This window comes from Bubalus kerabau, chromosome 7 (genome assembly GCF_029407905.1).
Source record: "Bubalus kerabau isolate K-KA32 ecotype Philippines breed swamp buffalo chromosome 7, PCC_UOA_SB_1v2, whole genome shotgun sequence".
Classification (NCBI taxonomy): domain Eukaryota; kingdom Metazoa; phylum Chordata; class Mammalia; order Artiodactyla; family Bovidae; genus Bubalus; species Bubalus kerabau.
The window spans coordinates 37,949,031-37,971,739 of record NC_073630.1 but is presented as its reverse complement, the minus strand read 5'-3'; the positions used below and the strand labels follow the sequence as shown (position 1 = coordinate 37,971,739).

General features: G+C 38.6%; 1 protein-coding gene and 1 long non-coding RNA gene across 2 annotated transcripts in view; both read left to right on the top strand.

Moving 5' to 3' along the window:
* Window positions 1–22,709, top strand: part of LOC129657651 (uncharacterized) — a 92,237-nt gene that overhangs the window by 44,278 nt on the left and 25,250 nt on the right. The gene's annotated exons all lie outside the window — the stretch shown is intronic.
* Window positions 9,757–15,572, top strand: TRAM1L1 (translocation associated membrane protein 1 like 1). The gene has a single exon (XM_055588033.1). The coding sequence runs from the start codon at window positions 10,197–10,199 to the stop codon at window positions 11,514–11,516; it is 1,320 nt and encodes a 439-aa protein (XP_055444008.1). The 5' UTR covers window positions 9,757–10,196; the 3' UTR covers window positions 11,517–15,572.

The following is a 22,709-nucleotide window of genomic DNA, read 5'->3' as shown; positions in this document are numbered from 1 at the left end:
ATGGCCCTATCAGAGTCTTTTTTTGAGCCTCTTGTAGCTGGTGATCAGAAGGCCTCTTGGGCCTGTCATTCTCCATAGCTCCCACCCTTCAGGCACTTAAAAGGCTCCCTTACCTGAGGTCCTTCTCTGGTGTTTTGAGCATCAGGCACATAGAGGGGGCCCCCTGACTGGTGTGCTACTCTGTAGATTGACACATCAAGCACTTATGGGGCACCTTAGGTGAGGTCCTACTCTGCAGTTTGGCGCACCAGTCACTTAAAGGGGCACCCAGGGTGGGGTCCTACTCAGTAGTTCAGTGTGTCAGGCATTTGATGGGCCAGCCTCTCTGTTGTTCAGCTGCCAATGCTGGTGAGTGGGGTGAGAGAGGCTATGGTGATAGCTCCACCCCCTACGCGTGACTCAGCAGTATCACTTTGCTTCCATGGCTGCCTGGCTTTTCTCCACAGGCATTTCCCACCACAGTCTCCTCCCTCACATCCCCTTGATTCGTCTCTCCGCAGTCAACAGCAGCCCTCACCCTGGGATTGCTCCACAATCCCTAAACGACAGCTCCCAGCAGCTGCACCTTCCGGGGCATCTACTCCCTGCCTGGGGTATGTGTGGCTACAGCAAGGACTATCTGATTCTCATTCCATTTGGACTGCCATAGATCAGCTGTTTCACTCTCAGCCTTCATTGTTTCTCCTCTAACTCAGACAATTGCCCCAATGTGGGGATCAGACCCCTGTTTCTGTTCCCCCACCTGCCGAGGGCAGGTCCAGTCTTACTAACATTCCTAGTTTCCCTAGTTCCTTCACCCTACCGGGTTTTGCTTGGGTCTATATATTTCTTTTCCACTGGTCAGATCCTCCTGTCTGCTCTCAGCTGGTGTTTTGCATGCACTTCTGTGTCTGAAGGTCTATTCTTGATGTATTTGTGGATAGAGATGTATTCCATGTTCACCTACTCCTCCACCATCTTGTTCTTCCCATGGAGGCTTTTCTTTATTCTATTAAATCTTCAGTCATATTGCTTGCTGTATTTTTAAAGCCTATGTTTAATATGTCTTATCAGTTATAAAAATGACTTAAATGTAAAAAAAATCTATTTAATTGAATTATTTAAAACTGTTTGAGTTGGTTAAACCTCAAGAGACTTTGTAATTTCATGCACAAGCTAAATCATATTATGTTTTGCTTAATGGAGCTAAGTGTTTGGTGATTTCAGTCAATTATCACTGCTAATTATAAACATTGATTTAAAGTGACTTGCTTTTGATCTTTTGAAGTAGATTTCTTCCAACACATCTTGCTTCCTCAAATGCTATTGAATTTCAGCATGTAAATGTTGAATTTAATTACTTGAATTATCCAAATTTAAATATTAAAAATCTGGTATGTTAGAGGTATACAGATATAATTAATTTTTCCATGTGAGATAAGAAATAATACTGAAAAGATGAGACCGTGTTCATATATAGAGTTCTTAATGTACTTGTTTAACAAAGTCAGAATTAGTGTTCACTTGTCCCTTGGGTGAAGTTATGTTTTAAAAAGGCATGTAATTAATTTAAAAGAGTATTTTGGCTAAAATAGTCATATAAATAATAATGTTAAGTTATAAAACACACAAAATGTTATATTGTGTAGATAATGGAAAATACTAATTATTTTTAATTAGTATTAATTAAGTATTAATATATACTACCTAAATTATAATGGGGCTTACTATCAATTTTTTTCAAATTTCTTATAACAAAATCAGAATAACATTTGAAAAGATACCTTACCCAGTATGTGGCAGTCCTCTTTAAATGATGTTGTTGTTTAGTAGCTAAGTCGTGTGCAACTCTTTGCAACCCTATGGACTATAGCCTGCCAGGCTCCACTGTCCATGGTGATTCTCCAGGCAAGAATCCTGGAATGGGTTGCCATGCCCTCCTCCAGGGTATCTTCCCAACCCAGGGATTGAACCCAGGTCTACCTTATTGCAGGTAGATGCGAATCCTTCCTTTCCTTTCTTGCCTCCACCACAAATTCATTGATGAAATGAAGTTCATTGAAGTTGCATAGTATAATTAATACATTATAATTAATAGCATAATTCACTATTGTATCACAAAGACAAAGATTAACATTAACACGTTAACCTCACTTGGCTTTAGGAAAGCCCTATGAATGTTTATATAGAAACATATATAGCTTGCACTATTTCCAGATACTAGAAGCCTTGTTAATACCCCTGATGGTGGTTTGCACATGGCAGTTATTGCTTAACTCTCTTTATCTTTGAAAATACATGAACCAATAAATATAAGCAAATAACTTGTAATATTTAGTTCATGTTTTAAAGAACAACAACAAAAAAGAAAAATCTTCCATTTCCCAGGGAGAGAGACTGGGTTTAAATAAAAGATCTTGGGACTTTCCCCCGATAGATGTCCTAATTTCCTTGACCACTGACTGCTGTGTGCATCCCCATTTGACCACTTCCCATATGTGTCTATTGCATTCTTCCTGTGCCTTAGGTATGTGAGACCCAGATACCTTGTTTCTTTCCAAGTATTCAAATGAAGACAAAGTGTAACAAAGGAAAGGACTTAAGGAGCCCTTCTGTGCCTGTATCTAATTTAGTTTTCAAATTCCTGGATAACAAACTTGATCCTCTTGCTCTATTGACATGAGACTTTGTTTGCCTTGAAAGAAATAGTACTTATTTCATATGAGAGGAAAGAAGAATTGCTATTGAAAGGGAAAAAAATGTACCTATTAAAAAACTTAGCCACACATATTCGGGTACAGCTCTTATTAAGAGGTGATGTCTGTATCTGCCACCATCCTCACAAACTACTCCACCTTGAAACTAAAAGGCTTGTAACTGCTTTGACAATGAAAGTTATATGATGTAACTTTCAGTGCTGGATCATAAAAGGCCACAAAGCGTCTGTAGCCTAGAAAACTGTCTTAGAGCCTATAGCCACTGCTCCGTGACAATGCCAATACCCACATGGAGAGACCACATATAGGCATTCTGATAGACCCCAGCTGAAACTAGCGTTTGTTTCATAAATTTTATTAGATGATGGACAATACATTCCCTATCGTTGAGCTGCAGATTTTTCTGACAGGGCCTTGCTGACCACCTTTCTTTGAAAGCTTCTTGAAAACTATGTAGGCAAATATGAATTAGCTTTTTCCCTAGGGCAAGTTTAGCCTTCAGTCAGTTCACTTCAGTTGCTCAGTCGTATCTGACTCCTTGTGACCCCATGAACCGCAGCATGCCAGGCCTCCCTGTCCATCACCAACTCCCGGGGTTTAGCCAAATTCATGCCTATTAAGTCAGTGATGCCATCCAGCCATCTCATCCTCTGTCATCCCCTTCTCATACTGCCTTCAATCTTTCCCAACATCAAGGTCTTTTCAAATTAGTCAGCTTTTTGCATCAAGTGGCCAAAGTATTGAAGTTTCAGCTTCAACATTAGTCCCACCAATAAACACCCAGGACTGATCTCATTTAGAATGGACTGGTTGGATCGCCTTGCAGTTCAAGGGACTCTCAAGAGTCTTCTCCAACACCACAGTTCAAAAGCATCAATTCTTCTGTGCTCAACTTTCTTTATAGTCCAACTCTCACATCCATATCGGAGAAGGCATTGGCACCCCACTCCAGTACTCATTTGCCTGGAAAATCCCCTGGATGGAGGAGCCTGGTAGGCTTCAGTACATGGGATTGCTAAGAGTTGGACACGACTGAGAGAATTCACTTTCACTTTTCAGTTTCGTGCATTTGAGAAGGAAATGGCAATCCATTCCAGTGTTCTTGCCTGGAGAAACCCAGGGATGGGGGAGCCTGGTGGGCTGCTGTCTATGGGGTCGCACAGAGTCAGACTTGACTGAAATGACTTAGCAGGAGCAGCACATCCATACATGACCACTGGAAATACCATAGCCTTGACTAGACGGACCTTTGTTGACAAAGTAATGCCTCTGCTTTTTAATATGCTGTCTAGGTTGGTCATAACTTTCCTTCCAAGGAGTAAGTGTCTTTTAATTTCATGGCTGCAATCAGGATCTGCAGTGATTTTGGAGCCCCCCAAAATAAAGTCAGTCACTGTTTCCACTGTTTCCCCATCTATTTGCTATGAAGTGATGGGACCAGAAGCCATGATCTTAGTTTTCTGAATGTTGAGCTTTTTTTTTTTTTTTTTAATTTTATTTTATTTTTAAACTTTACATAACTGTATTAGTTTTGCCAAATATCAAAATGAATCCGCCACAGGTATACATGTGTTCCCCATCCTGAACCCTACTCCCTCCTCCCTCCCCATTCCATCCCTCTGGGTCATCCCAGTGCACCAGCTCCAAGCATCCAGTATCGTGCATCGAACCTGGACTGGCGACTCGTTTCATACATTATATTTTACATGTTTCAATACCATTCTCCCAAATCATCCCACCCTCTCCCTCTCCCACAGAGTCCAAAAGACTGTTCTATACATCAGTGTCTCTTTTGCTGTCTCATATACAGGCTTATTGTTACCATCTTTCTAAATTCCATATATTTGCGTTAGTATACTGTATTGGTGTTTTTCTTTCTGGCTTACTTCACTCTGTATAATAGGCTCCAGTTTCATCCACCTCATTAGAACTGATTTAAATGTATTCTTTTTAATGGCTGAGTAATACTCCATTGTGTATATGTACCACCGCTTTCTTATGCATTCATCTGCTGATGGGCATCTAGGTTGCTTCCATGTCCTGGCTATTATAAACAGTGCTGCGATGAACATTGGGGTACATGTGTCTCTTTCCCTTCTGGTTTCCTCAGTGTGTATTACCAGCAGTGGGATTGCTGGATCATAAAGCAGTTCTATTTCCAGTTTTTTAAGGAATCTCCACACTGTTCTCCATAGTGGCTGTACTAGTTTGCATTCCCACCAACAGTGCAAGAAGGTTCCCTTTTCTCCACACCCTCTCCAGCATTTATTGCTTGTAGACTTTTGGATCGCAGCCATTCTGACTGGTGTGAAATGGTACCTCATAGTGGTTTTGATTTGCATTTCTCTGATAATGAGTGATGTTGAGCATCTTTTCATGTGTTTGTTAGCCATCTGTATGTCTTCTTTGGAAGAATCAATATAGTGAAAATGAGTATACTACCCAAAGCAATCTATAGATTCAATGCAATCCCTATCAAGCTACCAACAGCATTTTTCACAGAGCTAGAACAAATAATTTCACAATTTGTATGGAAATACAAAAAACCTCAAATAGCCAAAGCGATCTTGAGAAAGAAGAATGGAACTGGAGGAATCAACCTACCTGACTTCAGGCTCTACTACAAAGCCACAGTTATCAAGACAGTATGGTACTGGCACAAAGACAGAAATATAGATCAATGGAACAAAATAGAAAGCCCAGAGATAAATCCACGCACATATGGACACCTTATCTTTGACAAAGGAGGCAAGAATATACAATGGATTAAAGACAATCTCTTTAACAAGTGGTGCTGGAAAATCTGGTCAACCACTTGTAAAAGAATGAAACTAGAACACTTTCTAACACCATACACAAAAATAAACTCAAAATGGATTAAAGATCTAAACGTAAGACCAGAAACTATAAAACTCCTAGAGGAGAACATAGGCAAAACACTCTCTGACATACATCACAGCAGGATCCTCTATGACCCACCTCCCAGAATATTGGAAATAAAAGCAAAAATAAACAAATGGGACCTAATTAACCTTAAAAGCTTCTGCACATCAAAGGAAACTATTAGCAAGGTGAAAAGACAGCCTTCAGAATGGGAGAAGATAATAGCAAATGAAGCAACTGACAAACAACTAATCTCGAGAATATACAAGCAACTCCTACAGCTCAACTCCAGAAAAATAAATGACCCAATCAAAAAATGGGCCAAAGAACTAAATAGACATTTCTCCAATGAATGTTGAGCTTTAAGCCAACTTTTTCCCTCTCCTCTTTCACTTTTATCAAGAGGCTCTTTAGTTCTTCTTCGCTTTCTGCCATAAGAGTGGGGTCATCTGCATATCTGAGGTTACTGATATTTCCCCCAGCAATCTTGATTCCAGCTTGTGTTTCCTCTAGCCCAGTGTTTCTCATGATGTACTCTGCAAATAAGTTAAATAAGCAGGGTGACAATATACAGCCTTGACGTACTCCTTTTCCTATTTGGAACCAGTCTGTAGTTCCATGTCCAGTTCTAACTGTTTCTTCCTGAGCTGCATACAGATTTCTCAGGAGGCAGGTCAGGTGGTCTGGTATCCCCTTCTCTTTCAGAATTTTCCACAGTTTATTGTGATCCACAGATGTTCAAGCTTGTTTTACAGAAGGCAGAGGAACAAGAGATCAAATTGCCAACATCCTCTGGATCATTGAAAAAGCAAGAGAGTTCCAGAAAAACATCTACTTCTGCTTTATTAACTATGCCAAATCCTTTGACTGCATGGATCACAATAAACTGTGGAAAATTCTGAAAGAGATGGGGATACCAGACCACCTGACCTGCCTCTTGATAAACCTGTATGCAGGTCAGGAAGCAACAGTTAGAACTAGACATGGAACAACAAACTGGTTCCAAACAGGAAAAGGAGTATGTCAAGGCTGTATATTGTCACCCTGCTTATTTAACTTATATGCAGAATACACCATGAGAAACACTGGGCTTGAGGAAGTATAAGCTGGAATCAAGATTGCCAGGAGAAATATCAATAACCTCAGATATGCAGATGACACCACCCTTATGGCAGAAAGCGAAGAAGAACTAAAGAGCCTCTTGATAAAAGTGAAAGAGGAGAGTGAAAAAGGTGGCTTAAAGCTCAACATTCCAAATACTAAGATCATGCCATCTGGTCCCATTACTTCATGGCAAATAGATGGAGAAGCAGTGGAAACAGTGGCTTACTTTATTTTTGGGGGCTCTAAAATCAGTGCAGATGGTGATTGCAGCCATGAAATTAAAAGACACTTACTCCTTGGAAGGAAAGTTATGACAACCTAGACAGCATATTAAAAAGCACAGACGTTACTTTGCCAACAAAGTTCCATCTAGGCAAGGCTATTGTGTTTCCAGTGGTCATGTATGGATGTGAGAATTGGACTGTGAAGAAAGCTGAGCGCTGAAGAATTGATGCTTTTAAACTGTGGTGTTGGAGAAGAATCTTGAGAGTCCCTTGGACTGCAAGGAGAGATCCACACAGTCCATTCTAAAGGAGATCAGTCTTGAGTATTCATTGGTAGGACTGATGTTGAAGCTGAAAGTCCAATATTTGGCCACCTGATGCGAAGAGCTGACTCATTTGAAAAGACCCTGATGCTGGGAAGGATTGAGGGCAGCAGGAGAAGGGGGCAATAGAAGATGAGATAGTTGGATGGCACCACCGAATCAATGGACATGGGTTTGGGTGGACTCTGGGGGTTGTTGATGGACAGGGAGGCCTGGCGTGCTGCGGTTCATGGGTTGCAAAGAGTTGGACACAACTGAGAAGGCGAACTGAATTGTACTGATACATAGTGAATTGATAAATACAACCAAGCTAATGACTCGATGGACATGAGTTTGAGTAAGCTCTGGGAGTTGGTGATGGACAGTGAAGCCTAGAATGCTGTGATCCATGGGGTCGCAACGAGTCGGACATGACTGAGCGACTGAACTGAACTGAACAAAGTCAAAGGCTTTGACGTAGTCAATAAAGCAGAAATAGATGTTTTTCTGAAACTCTCTTGCTTTTTCGATGGTCCAGTGAATGTTGGCAATTTGATCTCTGGTTCCTCTACCTTTTCTAAAACCAGCTTGAACATCTTGAAGTTCAGAGTTCAGGTGTTGGTGAAGCCTGGCTTGGAGAATTTTGAGCATTACTTTTGACTATGAATTTCCTTGTCCCTCTACCGAGTCGAGTCTCACAGGTGTTCCAAGGGCATTCTGACTTTTCCAAACTTCAAAGTCTCCTGGTCCTGTTTGAATTCTTGGAAATTTTGAATTTACATTTTTTCTACTGTTTCTTGCTTGGCCTCTTGCATGTATTCTAACCTTATACTTATAAGACTTAATATTAGAAGAACAGTCTAGGGAATCCATATGCAAGTTTCAAAAGTGCTCTAATCACCTAACTTTGTCTTCAAATTGCTCTGCCCAGAAAACTTTAATGGCCTAACACCTCTCTCTTCTCAGTTCTGAGGGCTCCAAGCTCCCCCTCCACCCTCCACCTCCTAGTCTCTGCACAGGGAACTGGAAAATGTGTCCAGGCAGAAAACCAGGCAAATTGTGAGGCTTTGCTCATTTCTCTCCCTCCTTTCTGTTCTCCAATAACTACAAACAATAATTTAAAGTTTATTGTGTGTAATTTGCCTAGTTTTTCAGTTATTTACAACAGTAGTGGAAGTTCAATCATCATTACTCATTCATGGCCAGAGAAGAAATCTCCATTTGAATTTAATCCTTATCTGTATGTACCACAGGCATAGGGTTGTACATAAAAGTGGAGTACCCCTCATACATTAAATGGTGTAATAATCATAGTGGTATCCACATTTTTAAAATATTGTTATATACCTTTTATTCTTTGTCAAATAGTGCCAATAAAACTCCTGAAATTAAACTGCATGTTATATAATATTATTATAATACTCTTACAGGTTCTAATAATTTGGACATTTGACATTTTCATGATAATGTTAATAGGAAATATGAAACTAAAATTCAAATACTTACACTATTAATATAAATTTTAAATTAATAATTTAGACTATAGAATATAATTTGATGACTGAAGAAGTTTCTCTACTTCAAAAATAAGGTGGGGGATGGTGAAAATGTTGTTGGTTTTTCTTTAAGAGATAATTTTAAGCTAACTGAAAATGGCTTTTTTTCTCTTTTTCTTTTGTTAATAAAATACCCATTCACAAATATGCATAAATATATATTCTGTTCACTTTGATATGTTCCTTTTTTTTGAGGCAAAATCTATCATATTTGCATAGGAAGAGTTGAAAGACCTGTCAAAAATATCAAACATAATCAGAAATCTTAGTGCAGGAATTGCACAACTATTTTTATATTTAGTATTTTACAAAATGATTAGTCATATTGTCTATGCCTATGATAAAACTGATGAATTCTATATTTTAAATTATGATTTCAAAAAAATTTTAAAAATTTCTGTAAAGTAAATTTGCACTTTCTTGAATAAACTCAACAATTCCCACTAGACACTGCTCTGTTCTTTGACTGTCTTATCCCTGGCAACTGCCTTCAGCTTGATTTTTTTTTTCCTCTCTTCTTGATGCTCTCATTTTGACTTCAAATCTTAACTCTATCAGTAATGATTATGATCTCATGAAACACAGAACTAGAAAACTACTCTGCCTGCAAAGACAAATTTGAAGACTGACATGAACTTTGAATTGATGGAGATATTAACATTTACAAAAGAAGCTTTTTCTGATCTGTGAATTTCAGCAAAATTATATGCAAAAACTAATAATTAAAAGTGAATTTCTTGTTTGCTAGAAAGAGGAAATTAATTTGTGGGCTTTGCAGCCAAAAGACCTTTCCATGAACTGATAGCTTTCCAACTTCCCATCCTTTCCCCATTGCCAGAAATATTATTATTGCTAATCACCAAACTATTTTTGAGTGTGCTCTATTGCCCTAGCAAAATATTTCCAGGTGCGACTGATTAACAGCTGTGTGATCTTGGACACACCACTTAACCTCTGTGCCTGTTTCTCATCTGGGGGGGGGGGGGGGATACACACACACACACACACACCCCACCAGTATTTACCTCACTGAGTTTTCTAGAAAGCTTTCATTTATAAAAACACACACACACACACACACACCCCAACCAGTATTTACCTCACTGAGTTTTCTAGAAAGCTTTCATTTATAAAGAGCTTAAAACAGCACCTGGTGAATACTAAGCGCTACTAGAGGACTTTTATCATAACTATTATACTGGTTTTTACATTATCACTGCTGATGAAGAACAAGAAGAACTCTGTCCTGCTTTGTCACGGTCACTAATGAATATGCTATGGACAGATCATTTCGGAGCATCTCCGCGGCGGCCGCGGATTTCAAGAGCCGCGGATCAACGTAGAAAAATCAAGGCTTGCAACCCCCGGCCTGGAGCCGGGTAAGGGCGCGGTGCTCGATTTCCTTCCCTGCCTCCGCCTGCCCTAGTGCGCATGCTCAGTCTTGCTCGGCCCGCTGCTGTGATTGATTTTTTTCTGGGCGGCCGTGACGACCTGGGACCGGCTCCGGGATGGGGAGTGAAGCCCCCGGAGCCGCCGCAGCCAGTGCTGCGGCGCCTTGAGGAGCAGCCACGGGGAGGCAGCTGCCGCTCGTCGGTGAGTAGTCGAACCGCCACCATGACGTTTCGTAAGAAGGGCTCCAAGAACCCCCCACTCCTGAGCCTGGAATTCATCCTGCAGAATCATGCGGACTTTGTCGCCTGTGTGGGGATGTTCTTCGTGTTGGGGCTCATGTTCGAGGGGACAGCAGAAGTGTCGATCGTTTTTATTACTCTCCAGCACGGGGTTACCTTCCCTGCAGCAGAAGCAGAAGCAGAAGCAGAAGCAGAACGAGCCACAGCACCCAAGTTCCTTTATCATTATGGTGCCAAAGACTTGGCCACGGTGTTCTTCTACACGCTGGTGGCAATCATCATTCATGCCACCATTCAGGAGTACGTGTTGGATAGAATTAACAGGCGAATGCAGTTCCCCAAACAGAGACAAGGCAAATTTTATGAATCTGGTCAGTTTAGCGTATTCTTCCTTGTTTCCTGTATCTGGGGCACATTCATTCTAGTTTCTGAAAACTGCCTGTCAGACCTGACTGTCTTATGGAAGGCTCATACCCATAACATGATGACATTTCAGATGAAGTTTTTCTACATCTCCCAGTTGGCTTACTGGTTTCACGCTTTTCCCGAACTATTATTCCAGAGAAGCAGACCCCAAGAACTCTCCCAGCAAGCTGTATATGTTGGTCTTCACCTCTTTCACATTGCGGGAGCTTATCTCTTGTACTTGAATCACCTGGGACTTCTTCTTTTGATGATGCATTATTTTGTGGAATTCCTTTCCCATTCTTGCGACCTGTTCTATTTTAGCGACGAGAAGTTCCAGAAGGAGTTTTCTCTATGGGCCATTGTGTTTATTTTGGGTCGACTTGTGACTTTAATTGTTTCTTTGATAACTGCTGGTTTTCAGCTGGCTGTAGGGCCGAATGGGAATTCGGATGACTCTGCTGAAGATGTGAATGTGTTGGCAGCTAAAATTGCTGTTCTGTCATCCAGTTGCTCTATCCAAGCATATGTAACATGGAATTTATTTAATGTCCAGCTTCAGAGGTGGATGGAAGAAGATGCGCCTCTTCAGGCCCCAAGTGTGAAGAAGAAACGGATTAAGGGCAGATTTTGTAGAAAAGGAATGGAAAACGGTGTGGCAACTTCAAATAGACTACTAGATTCTCCCCAGATGAGGAAAGAAAAGTCTTCATAATGAATTGCAAGTTAATTGACTAATGTCTCCAAAGAAGTCTGCTCTTTACTATAACATCCATTTCTTTGCTAAGAGAAGAAAATGGCAACCAGTATTCTTGACAGGATGGACAGAGGGGCCTGGTGGGCTGCAGTCAATAGGGTCACAAAAAGAGTCGGACACCACTGAGCAACTGAGCTCGCGGGTACACACACGCACATGCACACAAACACACACACATGCCTATCTTCGCTAGAGAATTTTCTGTTCTTAAAAATATATTGTCTTTGATTTTTGCTACTGTACTCTGTAAGGTATTTTTTGAAGGCATTTGAGGGGAGAGTGAGTATTATGAGTGCAAAAACATTTAGACTAAGCTATTCATCATCAAAATAGTTTAAATATTTCTACGCTTTTATTTTATTTTTTTTTTACCTTTGAACATTTTCCTAATGATTTGTAGAGATAACTCCAAAATTCATGTGTCAGTGACACAGTTCTTACTCCTGCCAATCTTTTGTAATGTTAACAAGATGGTCTTTTATAGCAATTACATATTTTTAATGTTCTCTTCCAGGATAAAACAGAAATATTATAAATCTGGAATTCAATTTCATTAATTTTTCTGTATTCCCTAAGTCTTAGAATTGTTTTTTAATTTACAGCTGGAGAAAAGATTTGTAAAATCACCAAAATAATGATGTGTTTTATAGGTAATGGTTGTTACATCCCACTAAAAACCCCAAGATACTAATGGTTAACATGTGGCGATTTATTGCTATATATTGAATCAAAATATCTTGAATTAATATAAAATTAGCACTAGGAAGTAAAATCATGCTTGTTCATTTTAAACGCTTATAAACTGGAAATCAGAAAATTAAAGACGGTTTAAAGAAAATCAGCCTTAAATAGCTTTTTTTGATACATGTATTAAAAATTATTCTTAATGAGGTTTGTAATAAGTGTGATATCCACAGCATCTTAAAAGAATATTGTTTAACCTGTAAATCATTTTGAAAAGTAATGCTTATTTGATTTATATCTCTAAAAAGAATGTCATCTGATTACATGTTGAAAACATTGAATATACTAACCTTAAATGTGAATATCATATTCTTATGAAAGTTTTTCCAAAATAATATAAATATAGCTTTGCTTCCATCTTTAATTGGGAAATATTTATCTGTATGAGACGTATTTTGGAGAGAGATATGTCTATATGTATTTTATACACACACACACACACACACACACACACACATATATATATGTCCTATATTTACAGAAGCCAGTAGAAACAATGGGATGCAGTGGGTATTTACTATATTTAATTTTTTACTCTCAACCTTTAGTTTGATTTTATTTCTATAATGTGAGTGCTTATATTTTTTTCAGTAGTCAGTGCTTTAAAAATATGCTAGGATAAGGTTATATACTTCCTGTTGCTCTCTGTTTTCCCCTGCTATGTCTCCCATCTCTCTACTTTTGATAACTTTCCCTTGGCTTGTTGTAAGTAATCCAGCCTTCCTAATCATGGGGGTCCCTGCAAATTAAACTTAGTACATGAGTATTGTGGACCAAAGGGAGGGCCCGCTTTTAGCAAAATATTCTTTTATGTTCTTTCTGCTTTGAGAAGTACATAACGAAGCAAGATTATTTCTGTTTTGTCTGTAGAATCCACCATCCTGTGGCTTTTTGTTTTTCTCAGTTGCTTCATACCGTAGTTTTGGTAGCACATCCTCTAGTTCCGAGGAGAAGGCAATGGCACCCCACTCCAGTACTCTTGCCTGGAAAATCCCATGGACGGAGGAGCCTGGAAGGCTGCAGTCCATGGGGTCGTTGAGGGTCGGACACGGCTGAGCGACTTCACTTTCACTTTTCACTTTCATGCATTGGAGAAGGAAATGGCAACCCACTCCAATGTTCTTGTCTGGAGAATCCCAGGGACGGGGGAGCCTGGTGGGTCAGACAGGACTGAAGTGACTTAACAGCAGCAGCAGCTCTAGTTCCAAAGTACAAGAAACTCCGCTTCTATCAACCACCATGCAGTTAGTTGTAAAACAAAGATTTCCAACTTCTCATAAGAAAGACTGTTCTTTCTCACTTCCCTCATTTCTAAAGAATCCTCCCCTGTTACTTATAACCTCATTCCTGGAAACAAATTTTTTATCCATTATATATGTAATTTATTTTCCAGTAAGTGCAGGCCTGACTCAGTCTAGGAAATGACAGCAAGAAATATGTTTCCTTATGTGATTGGCAATGCCAAGAGTTAAAATGGGATTGATATTAAATAAGATTAGGGTCCAGAACAATTTACCCAGGATTTTCTGGGGCTCTGTCCTCCTCAGTTTATCCATTTGACAGCAAAGGACTACAGATGTTCTAGGCTTCATATCTGCATACCACATACATGATAGAGAGGAAGAGGAAATCTGATCACGTGTCACTGAGAGTCACCTTTACTGAACTTATTTGATATAGTGTTGTACTGGACTGATTGGCGAAGTCAGGTTATATGCTTCACCTGTGAAAAAAGGCAAAGCTTTCTTGTAAAATGTGGATCCACAAGGAGTAGCAAGGTTGAGGAAAAATAAGGGGAAGGATGCTGGGTACATCTCAACTATTCATAAGAATTCAACACAGAAAAGAAATGTACGTGAAGTAAATTATGAAAGTCACCCTATAAATGAAATTCAGCACAATACAAATTTCTAAGTTCCTTTTAAAAATTCTTAAAAACATGCCATTCTTAAAAAACATGTCATAATAAATCTCAGTGTGACAATTTGATTTCTGTCAAAATGGATGACATGGAAACAAAACTTTCCACTTTCATTATTCAAGGTGTTATTAAGTCAAGCATTAGTTACCCCTATGAAAATTTACATAATTAATATTTAATCACCAAGTGTTGAGAAAGTCATAAAGATGTCTGATCATTGACTTTGAAGATATCACTCTGATTAATGAATCCGTTTTAGTGCTTGCCAAGCTTTATTCTTTAGGTATATCTATATGCATTGATTTTCTAGGATAGATGTAGGGTGGATTTTCCTTAAAAAGTTATTCTGCCAGCATTTATTTATAAATGTATCTCATTTTAAAATAAATAGTAGAAATATGTTACTCAACCTACCTGTCTCAAAGAAATAAGCATGTTATATTCCTAGTGATCAGTATAATTCTACATTTCATTTATGTAAGAAAGCAACAACCTGTAGATATTTCTTCATTTATATCTAGTCAGTATTTAATTATTAGTAGAGGAAATATGTACTGCCAATATTGTGTTAACTTGGAATAGATTCTCAAGATTATTAATTGCAACATTAATATTTTAAAGCTTTTTGAAGACATAAAATATTCTGATATCTTTTTAATCCAGAAAAACCTGGGCAAAGTTTTAAGTTCTCACTCAACTAAATGGAATAATTTATATAGTATAATAAAAGACATTACTGATGATTTACATAGGAAATGATGTATTGGAGCAGTTCCTGAGATGAAATTCTTGCGGGAGAAGTATCCTTGAGAATGTGGCATGTGGAGTGGGCTAGAACTTGGGTATTTGAGTTATGGCAGAGAATACATTCCCGTTTCAAGTCATAGACAATTCACTTGCCTGGCTGAAGTGGGTATATAGTGTGGGTGAGCAAAAGGAAGTAAGTGAGGCTTAATAACAGATCAGATTACCAGAGAATTCACAAATACTTCTTGAATTTCTCTGGAAATAGAGAATTTTATTAACTGCTGTGTTTGAATAAAATCTATATCCCGTGAGACACTTTTGTACAAAATAAGACAGTGATTAATAATACATACTAAATAAGACAGTAGTATCTGCCAAGTCCCCTCAATTATGTAGGAAGATTATCATAAATCCATCATACAAAACCCTTACCTTTCTAAATATTAGAACTGTTCTCATGATTATACAGTCATGTGACTATCTAAATTTTGGCTTCTAGACCCTTATAAGCAAATCCTTTGTAGGTCCTGCACCACTTCTGGCACTTCTAAGTATTTCAATAAATATATAATAAGTCAAACATTAAGAAAGCTGTCTCTCAGACAATTCACGTTCTTTGGCCCTTTGTGTTTGGGGCTACTACATTATGTCAACTGATCTTTTTTCATTTTACAATTTCAAAATTACATTGATATATAAACTGACTACTTCAGAGGATAATTACAAAACTTAAAAAATGACAGTGGAATGTGATATGCAGTTTGCTTAATTTTGACATAAACAGAACTTAACAATAATGATATGGACATCTTCTGTCATAAAAGTTATTAGAGTCGCTGTTAAGGAATATGGTTCTTTGATAATAAAGGCAAAATACCTATTTTAAATAAAGGGAAAGTGAATTCCCTAAATTAAAAGTAAAAAAATACTCAGTTTCAATATCAACAGCACTATTCTTCAAATCAAGTAATGTCAGTGCATAGAATCTCATGGCCTGATGAAAATTTGAGAAAAGAGAACATTACCTCATGCCCTAAGGCATGAGATTTTACCTAAGCCATCACACACTATAAAGTATTTACATTCCAAGATAGATTTAATATTTCTTCCTCTTGCTGCTTAATTAATTTTGAAAAGCTGGCCCTCAAATACAGAATTGCCAAAATATGTATTTTTAAATCTTAATACATTAAAAAATATGTTTCCAGTTGTATTGTTATAAATTCAGCAATGAAAGGTAGTAATAAGATTATAAATGATGTTTAACAAAAATCAGTGTTAAGCCTTTACTCTGGCCCTTAGATATGTGTGAACTTTGTAAGACCCTTAAACATTTTAAGTGTCGGATTGTGTGTCACCAAAATGGCAAATATATTTATATATTTTAAGAAGCTACTATAAAGGTTAAAAATGCATTCACATACAAAGTTATAAATAGTTTGTATGTGCGTATGTGTATATATTGTTTCCTTGGTGGCTCAGTATTAAAGAACCTGCTTGCCAAGGCAAGAGACACAGCTTTCTATCTCTGGGTGGGAAAGATCCCCTGGAGAAGGAAATGGCAACCCACTTTAGTATTCTTGCCCAAGAAATCCCATGGATAGAGGAGCCTGGTGAGCTACAGTCCATGGGGTCATAAAAAGAGTCGGAAATGACTTAGCAACTAAATAACAACATGTGTATGTATAGAGCTATTGTTAACAGATGTAAATTAACAAGATGATATTTGTTCATGTATTGCCTCTGTATACTTTCACATTCTATGAATGTATACAGTCTCATTTGAAAGTGAAAGTTGCTCAGTTGTGTCCGACTCTTTGCAACCCTATGGACTTAGCCCACCAGGCTCCTCTGTCCATTCCCTTTTCCAGAGGATCTTCCCACCCCAGGGATCAAACCTAGGTCTCCTGCATTGCAGCCACATTCTTTACCATCTGAGACACTAGGGAAGACCCACAATCTCATTTAATATATACATATATGTGTTTATGCATATACGTATGTGTACATATGCATACACATAGATTGCTGCCATGCATTTGCATATTTAGTTTTCAATAAACTATTTTTTTTTTTTTTTTGAGAAGGAAATGGCAACCCACTGTAGTACTCTTGCTTGGAAAAATCCTATGGACAAAGGAGCCTGGTAGGCTACAGTCCAAAGGGTAGAAAGAGTTGGACACGACTGAGCGACTTCACTTCAAACTATTTTTTAGAAGAGTTTTGGGGTTTAAGCAAAACTAAGCAGAAAGCACAAAGCTCCCATATATCCCCAGATCTACACCACAGCCCCACCCTAATACCCATGCATATATCTTTCCCTGTTATCTGCATCCTACATCACTGTGGTATGTTTGTTAACAATCAGTGAATCTACAGTAGCACATCACAGTCACCAAAAGTCCATAATTTACAAGCAACCTCACTCTTGGTGTTGTACATTTTATCAGTTTTAACAACCATATAATGACATGTATCTACCCTAATCAAAGAAAATAATTTCATTTTCTAATAATCTGCTGTATGCCACCAATCATACATCCCTCTTCTGTGCATTTTTATGTACTTTACAGATGTATAGCATTGAGTTTTCCATCATGTCTGGATAAGAAGAAATAAAAGATTTAAATATAGTCATAGTTCCACCTCTATATCTAGATGAAATTTAATAAGGAATTCTTTTCCCATATGTATGAATTATTGTTGACTAATAACATACATTGCAAATATATATCACTAAAATGTATACAAATTGTCTAGAGTAAATACACACTTATTATAGAGTTAACTAAATGCATAGTAACTATAGACTTTATTTTACATAAGTGATAAAAATACAAATGGTATTATATGAAATCTCTTGTTATATATTCTGAATATAGGTCATTTACTTGAAACATTTGAAATGGTTTGTTCAGTTGCTAAATCCTATCTGACTCTTTGTGACCCAATGAACTGAAGCACTCCAGGCCTCCCTGTCCTTCACCATCTCCCAGAGCTTGTCATGTCATGTCCATTGAGTCAGTGATGTCATCCAATCACCTCATCCTCTGTCACCCTCTTCTCCTCATACCCTCAGTCTTTCCCAGCATCCCAGTCTTTTCCAATGAGTCGGTTCTTTGAGTCAGGTGGCCAAAGTACTGGAGCTTCAGCATCAGTCCTTCCAATGAATATTCAGGGTTGATTTCCTTTAGGATTAACTGATTTGATCTCCTTGCAGTCCAAGGGACTCGCAAGAGTCTTCTCCAGCACCATTATTCGAAAGCATCAATTCTTCTTTGCTCAGCCTTCTTTATGGTGCAATTCTCACATCTGTTCATGACTGCTGGAAACAGCATTGACTATACAGATCTTTATTAGCAAAGTGATGTCTCTGCTTTTTAATATGTTGCCGAGGTTTGACATAACTTTACTTTAAAGGAGCAAGTGTCTCAATTTCATGGCTGCAGTCACTATCTTCAGTGATTTTGGAGCCCAAGAATATAAAATCTGCCCTTATTTCCATTTTTTTCCCATCTATTTGCCATGAAGTGATGGGACAGGATGCCATGACCTTAGTTTTTTAAATGTTGAGTTTTAAGCCAGCTTTTTCATTCTCCTCTTTTATCTTCATCAAGAGACTCTTTAGTTCTTCTTTGCTTTCTGCCATAAGGGTGGTGTCATCTGCATATCTGAGGTTATTGATATTTCTCCTGGCAATCTTAATTCCAGCCTGTGCTTCATCCAGCCCAGGTTTTTGCATGATGTACTCTGCATAGAAGTTAAATAAGAATGGTGACTATATACAGCCTTGATGTATGGCTTTTCCAATTTTGAACCAGTCTGTTGTTCCATATCCAGTTCTAACTGTTGCTTCTTGACCTGCATAAGGCTTCTCAGGAGACAGGTAAGGTGGTTTTGTATTCTCATATCTTTAAGAATTTTTCATAGTTTGCTGTGATCCACACAGTTGAAACCATTGGTCTACATAAATTATGATAAGCATAAAGATTAAGTTCTTATCATATTCAAGTTTAAATTTCAGACTAAATAAATGAACTAAGCATTTATTTTGGGAAATCAAATAGCATCAACAAGTATTTTAGTAGTTATCAGTACTAGGTATCAGGTAACACACATTTTTCATCATTGCCTTCTTATTAACTCACATAGTGTTTCATAGTTGTAGTTATTCAAAATTTGTAGAACTCAGATGAGGGACCTTTATTATTAAAACAAATACACAAACAAACTCAGTAGAGCTTTCTTTTGCTATCTCTTCCAATATTGACTTCCTCTCCTGTTTACACCCTTCCAGTTTGAAGTATTAATTACTGATGTATTGGTGTGTTTATTGCCTGTCTGCTTTACCGGTTTGAAGTCTTTAGCCACGCTTCTTTAAATCATTAAGGTGACCTTTGTGATCTAGCATAGCATACTCTTTAGTCGAGACGAAGCATGCAATAAAAATGTGTTAACTGACGATTATCTTGATGGTTTGGAAATGGACATACATTATTTATTGACCCACACTTACCTTAAAAAAAAAACACAAGATATGTGAACTTTAATAAATTTTCCTTAAACCTCTTAAATAAAAAACCTGTCTCCAAAATGCTAGACTTCTGTTTATGTCATGTATCTTCCTAATGGTGTTTGTGATTTGCCAAACTTTTTAAAGTTGAGTCCTTTTATTAACTTAAGAATTAAATTCAGTTCAGTTCAGTTCAGTGGCTCAGTCATGTCTGACTCTTTGTGACCCCGTGAACCGCAGCATGCCCATCATCCCTGTCCATCACCGAATTCTGGAGTTCACTCAAACTCATGTCCACCGAGGTGGGGATGCCATCCAGCCATCTCATCCTCTGTCGTCCCCTTCTCCTCCTGCCCCCAATCCCCCCTAGCATTAGGGTCTTTTCCAATGAGTCAGCTCTTCACATGAGGTGGCCAAAGTATTGGAGTTTCAGCTTTAGCATCAGTCCTTCCAAAGAACACCCAGGACTGATTTCCTTTAGGATGGACTGGTTGGACCTCCTTGAAGTCCAAGGGGACTCTCAAGAGTCTTCTCCAGCACCACAGTTCAAAAGCATCAATTCTTTGGCACTCAGCATTCTTCATGACTTCCCTGGTGGCTTAGATGGTAAAGCGTCTGTCTACAATGCAGGAGGCCTGGGTTCGATCCCTGGGTCAGGAAGATTCCCTGGAGAAGGAAATGGCAATACACTCCAGTACTAGTGCCTGGAAAATCCCATGGACAGAGGAGCCTGGTAGGTTGTAGTCCATGGGGTCGCAAAGAGTCAGACATGACTGAGCGACTTCACTCACTCACTTTCTTCACAGTCCAACTCTCACATCCATAAATGACCACTGGAAAAACCATAGCCTTGATTATATGGACCTTTGTTGGCAAAGTAATGTCTCTGCTTTTTAATATGCTGTCTAGATTGGTCATAACTTTCCTTCCAAGGAGTTAGAGTCTTAATTTCATGGCTGCAGTCACCATCTGCAGTGATTTTGGAGCCCCCCAAAAATAAAGTCAGACACTGTTTCCACTGTTTCCCCATCTATTTCCCATGAAGAGTTGGGACCAGATGCCATGATCTTAGTTTTCTGAATGTTGAGCTTTAAGCCAAATTTTTCACTCTCCTCTTTCTCTTACATCAAGAGGCTTTTTAGTTCCTCTTCACTTTCTACCATAAGGGTGGTGTCATCAGCATATCTGAGGTTATTGATATTTCTTCAGGCAATCTTGATTCCAGCTTGTGTTTCTTCCAGCACAGCGTTTCTCATGATGTACTCTGCATATAAGTTAAATAAGCAGGGTGAGAGTATACAGCCTTGACGTACTCCTTTTCCTATTTGGAACCAGTCTGTTGTTCCATGTCCAGTTCTAACTGTTGCTTCCTGACCTGCATATAGGTTTCTCAAGAGGCAAATCAGGTGGTCTGGTATTCCCACCTCTTTCAGAATTTTCCACAGTTTATTGTGATCCACACAGTCAAAGGCTTTGGCATAGTCAGTAATCAGAAATAGATATTTTTTTTTGTTGTTTTTTGTTTTTTTTTTCTGGAATTCTCTTGTTTTTTTGATAATCCAGTGGATTTTAACAATTTGATTTCTGGCTCCTCTGCCTTTTCTAAAATCAGCTTGAACATCAGGAAGTTGACGGTTCACGTATTGCTGAAGCCTGGCTTGGAGAATTTTCAGCATTACTTTACTAGCGTGTGAGATGAGTGCAAGTGTGCGGTAGTTTGAGCATTCTTTGGCATTGCCTTTCTTTGGGATTGGAATGAAAACTGACCTTTTCAAGTCCTGTGGCCCCTGCTGAGTTTTCCAAATTTGCTGGTATAGTGAGTGCAGCAAATTTCACAGAGTGCAGTAACTTTCACAGAGTCATCTTTCAGGATTTGAAATAGCTCAACTGGAATTCCATCACCTCCAGTAGCTTTGTTTGTAGTGATGCTTTCTAAGGCCCACTTGACTTCACATTCCTGGATGTCTGGCTCTAGGTGAGTGATCACACCATCGTGATTATCTGGGTCGTGAAGATCTTTTTTGTACAGTTCTTCTGTGTATTCTTGCCACCTCTTCTTAATATCTTCTGCTCCTTTAGGTCCATACCATTTCTGTCTTTTATCGAGCCCATTTTTTGCATGGAATGTTCCATTGGTATCTCTTATTTTTCTTGAAGAGACCTCTAGTCTTTCCCATTCTGTTGTTTTCCTCTATTTCTTTGCATTGTTTGCTGAGGAAGGTTTTCTTATCTCTCCTTGCTATTCTTTGGAACTCTGCATTCAAATGGGTATATCTTTCCTTTCTTCCTTTGCCTTTCTCTTCTCTTCTTTTCACAGCTATTTGTAAGGCCTCGTCAGACAACCATTTTGCCTTTCTGCATTTCTTTTTCTTGGGGATGAATTTGATCGCCGCCTACTGTACAATGTCACAAACCTCCATCCATAGTTCATCAAGCACTCTTATCAGATCTAGGCCCTTAAATCTATTTCTCACTTCCACTGTATAATCATAAGGGAATTGATTGATGTCATACCTGAATGGTCTAGTGGTTTTCCCTACTTTCTTCATTTTAAGTCTGAACTTGGCAATAAGAAGTTCATGATCTGAGCCACAGTCAGCTTCCCGTCTTGTTTTTGCTGACTGTATAGAGCTTCTCCGTCTTTGGCTGCAAAGAATATAATCAATCTATTTTTGTGTTGGCCATCTGGTGATGTCCATGTTTAGAGTCTTCTCTTGTGTTGTTGGAAGAGGGTGTTTGCTATGACCAGTGTGTACTCTTGGCAAAACTCTATTAGCCTTTGCCCTGCTTCATTCCATACCGCAAGGCCAAATTTGCCTTTGCTGCAAGTGTTTCTTGACTTCCTACTTTTGCATTCCAGTCCCCAATAATGAAAAGGACATCTTTTTAGGTATTAGTTCTTAAAGGTCTTGTAGGTATTCATAGAACCATTCAACTTCAGCTTCTTCAGTGTTATTGGTTGGAACATAGGTTTGGATTACCGTGATATTGAATGGTTTCCCTTGGAAATGAACAGAGATCATTCTGTCATTTTTTAGATTGCATCCAAGTACTACATTTCAGACTCTTTTGTTGACCATGATGGCTACTCCATTTCTTCTAAGGGACTCCTGCCCACAGTAGTAGATAGAATGGTCATCTGAGTTAAATTCACCCATTCCAGTCCATGTTATTCCGCTGGTTCCTAGAATGTTGACTTTCACTCTTGCCATCTCCTGTTTGACCA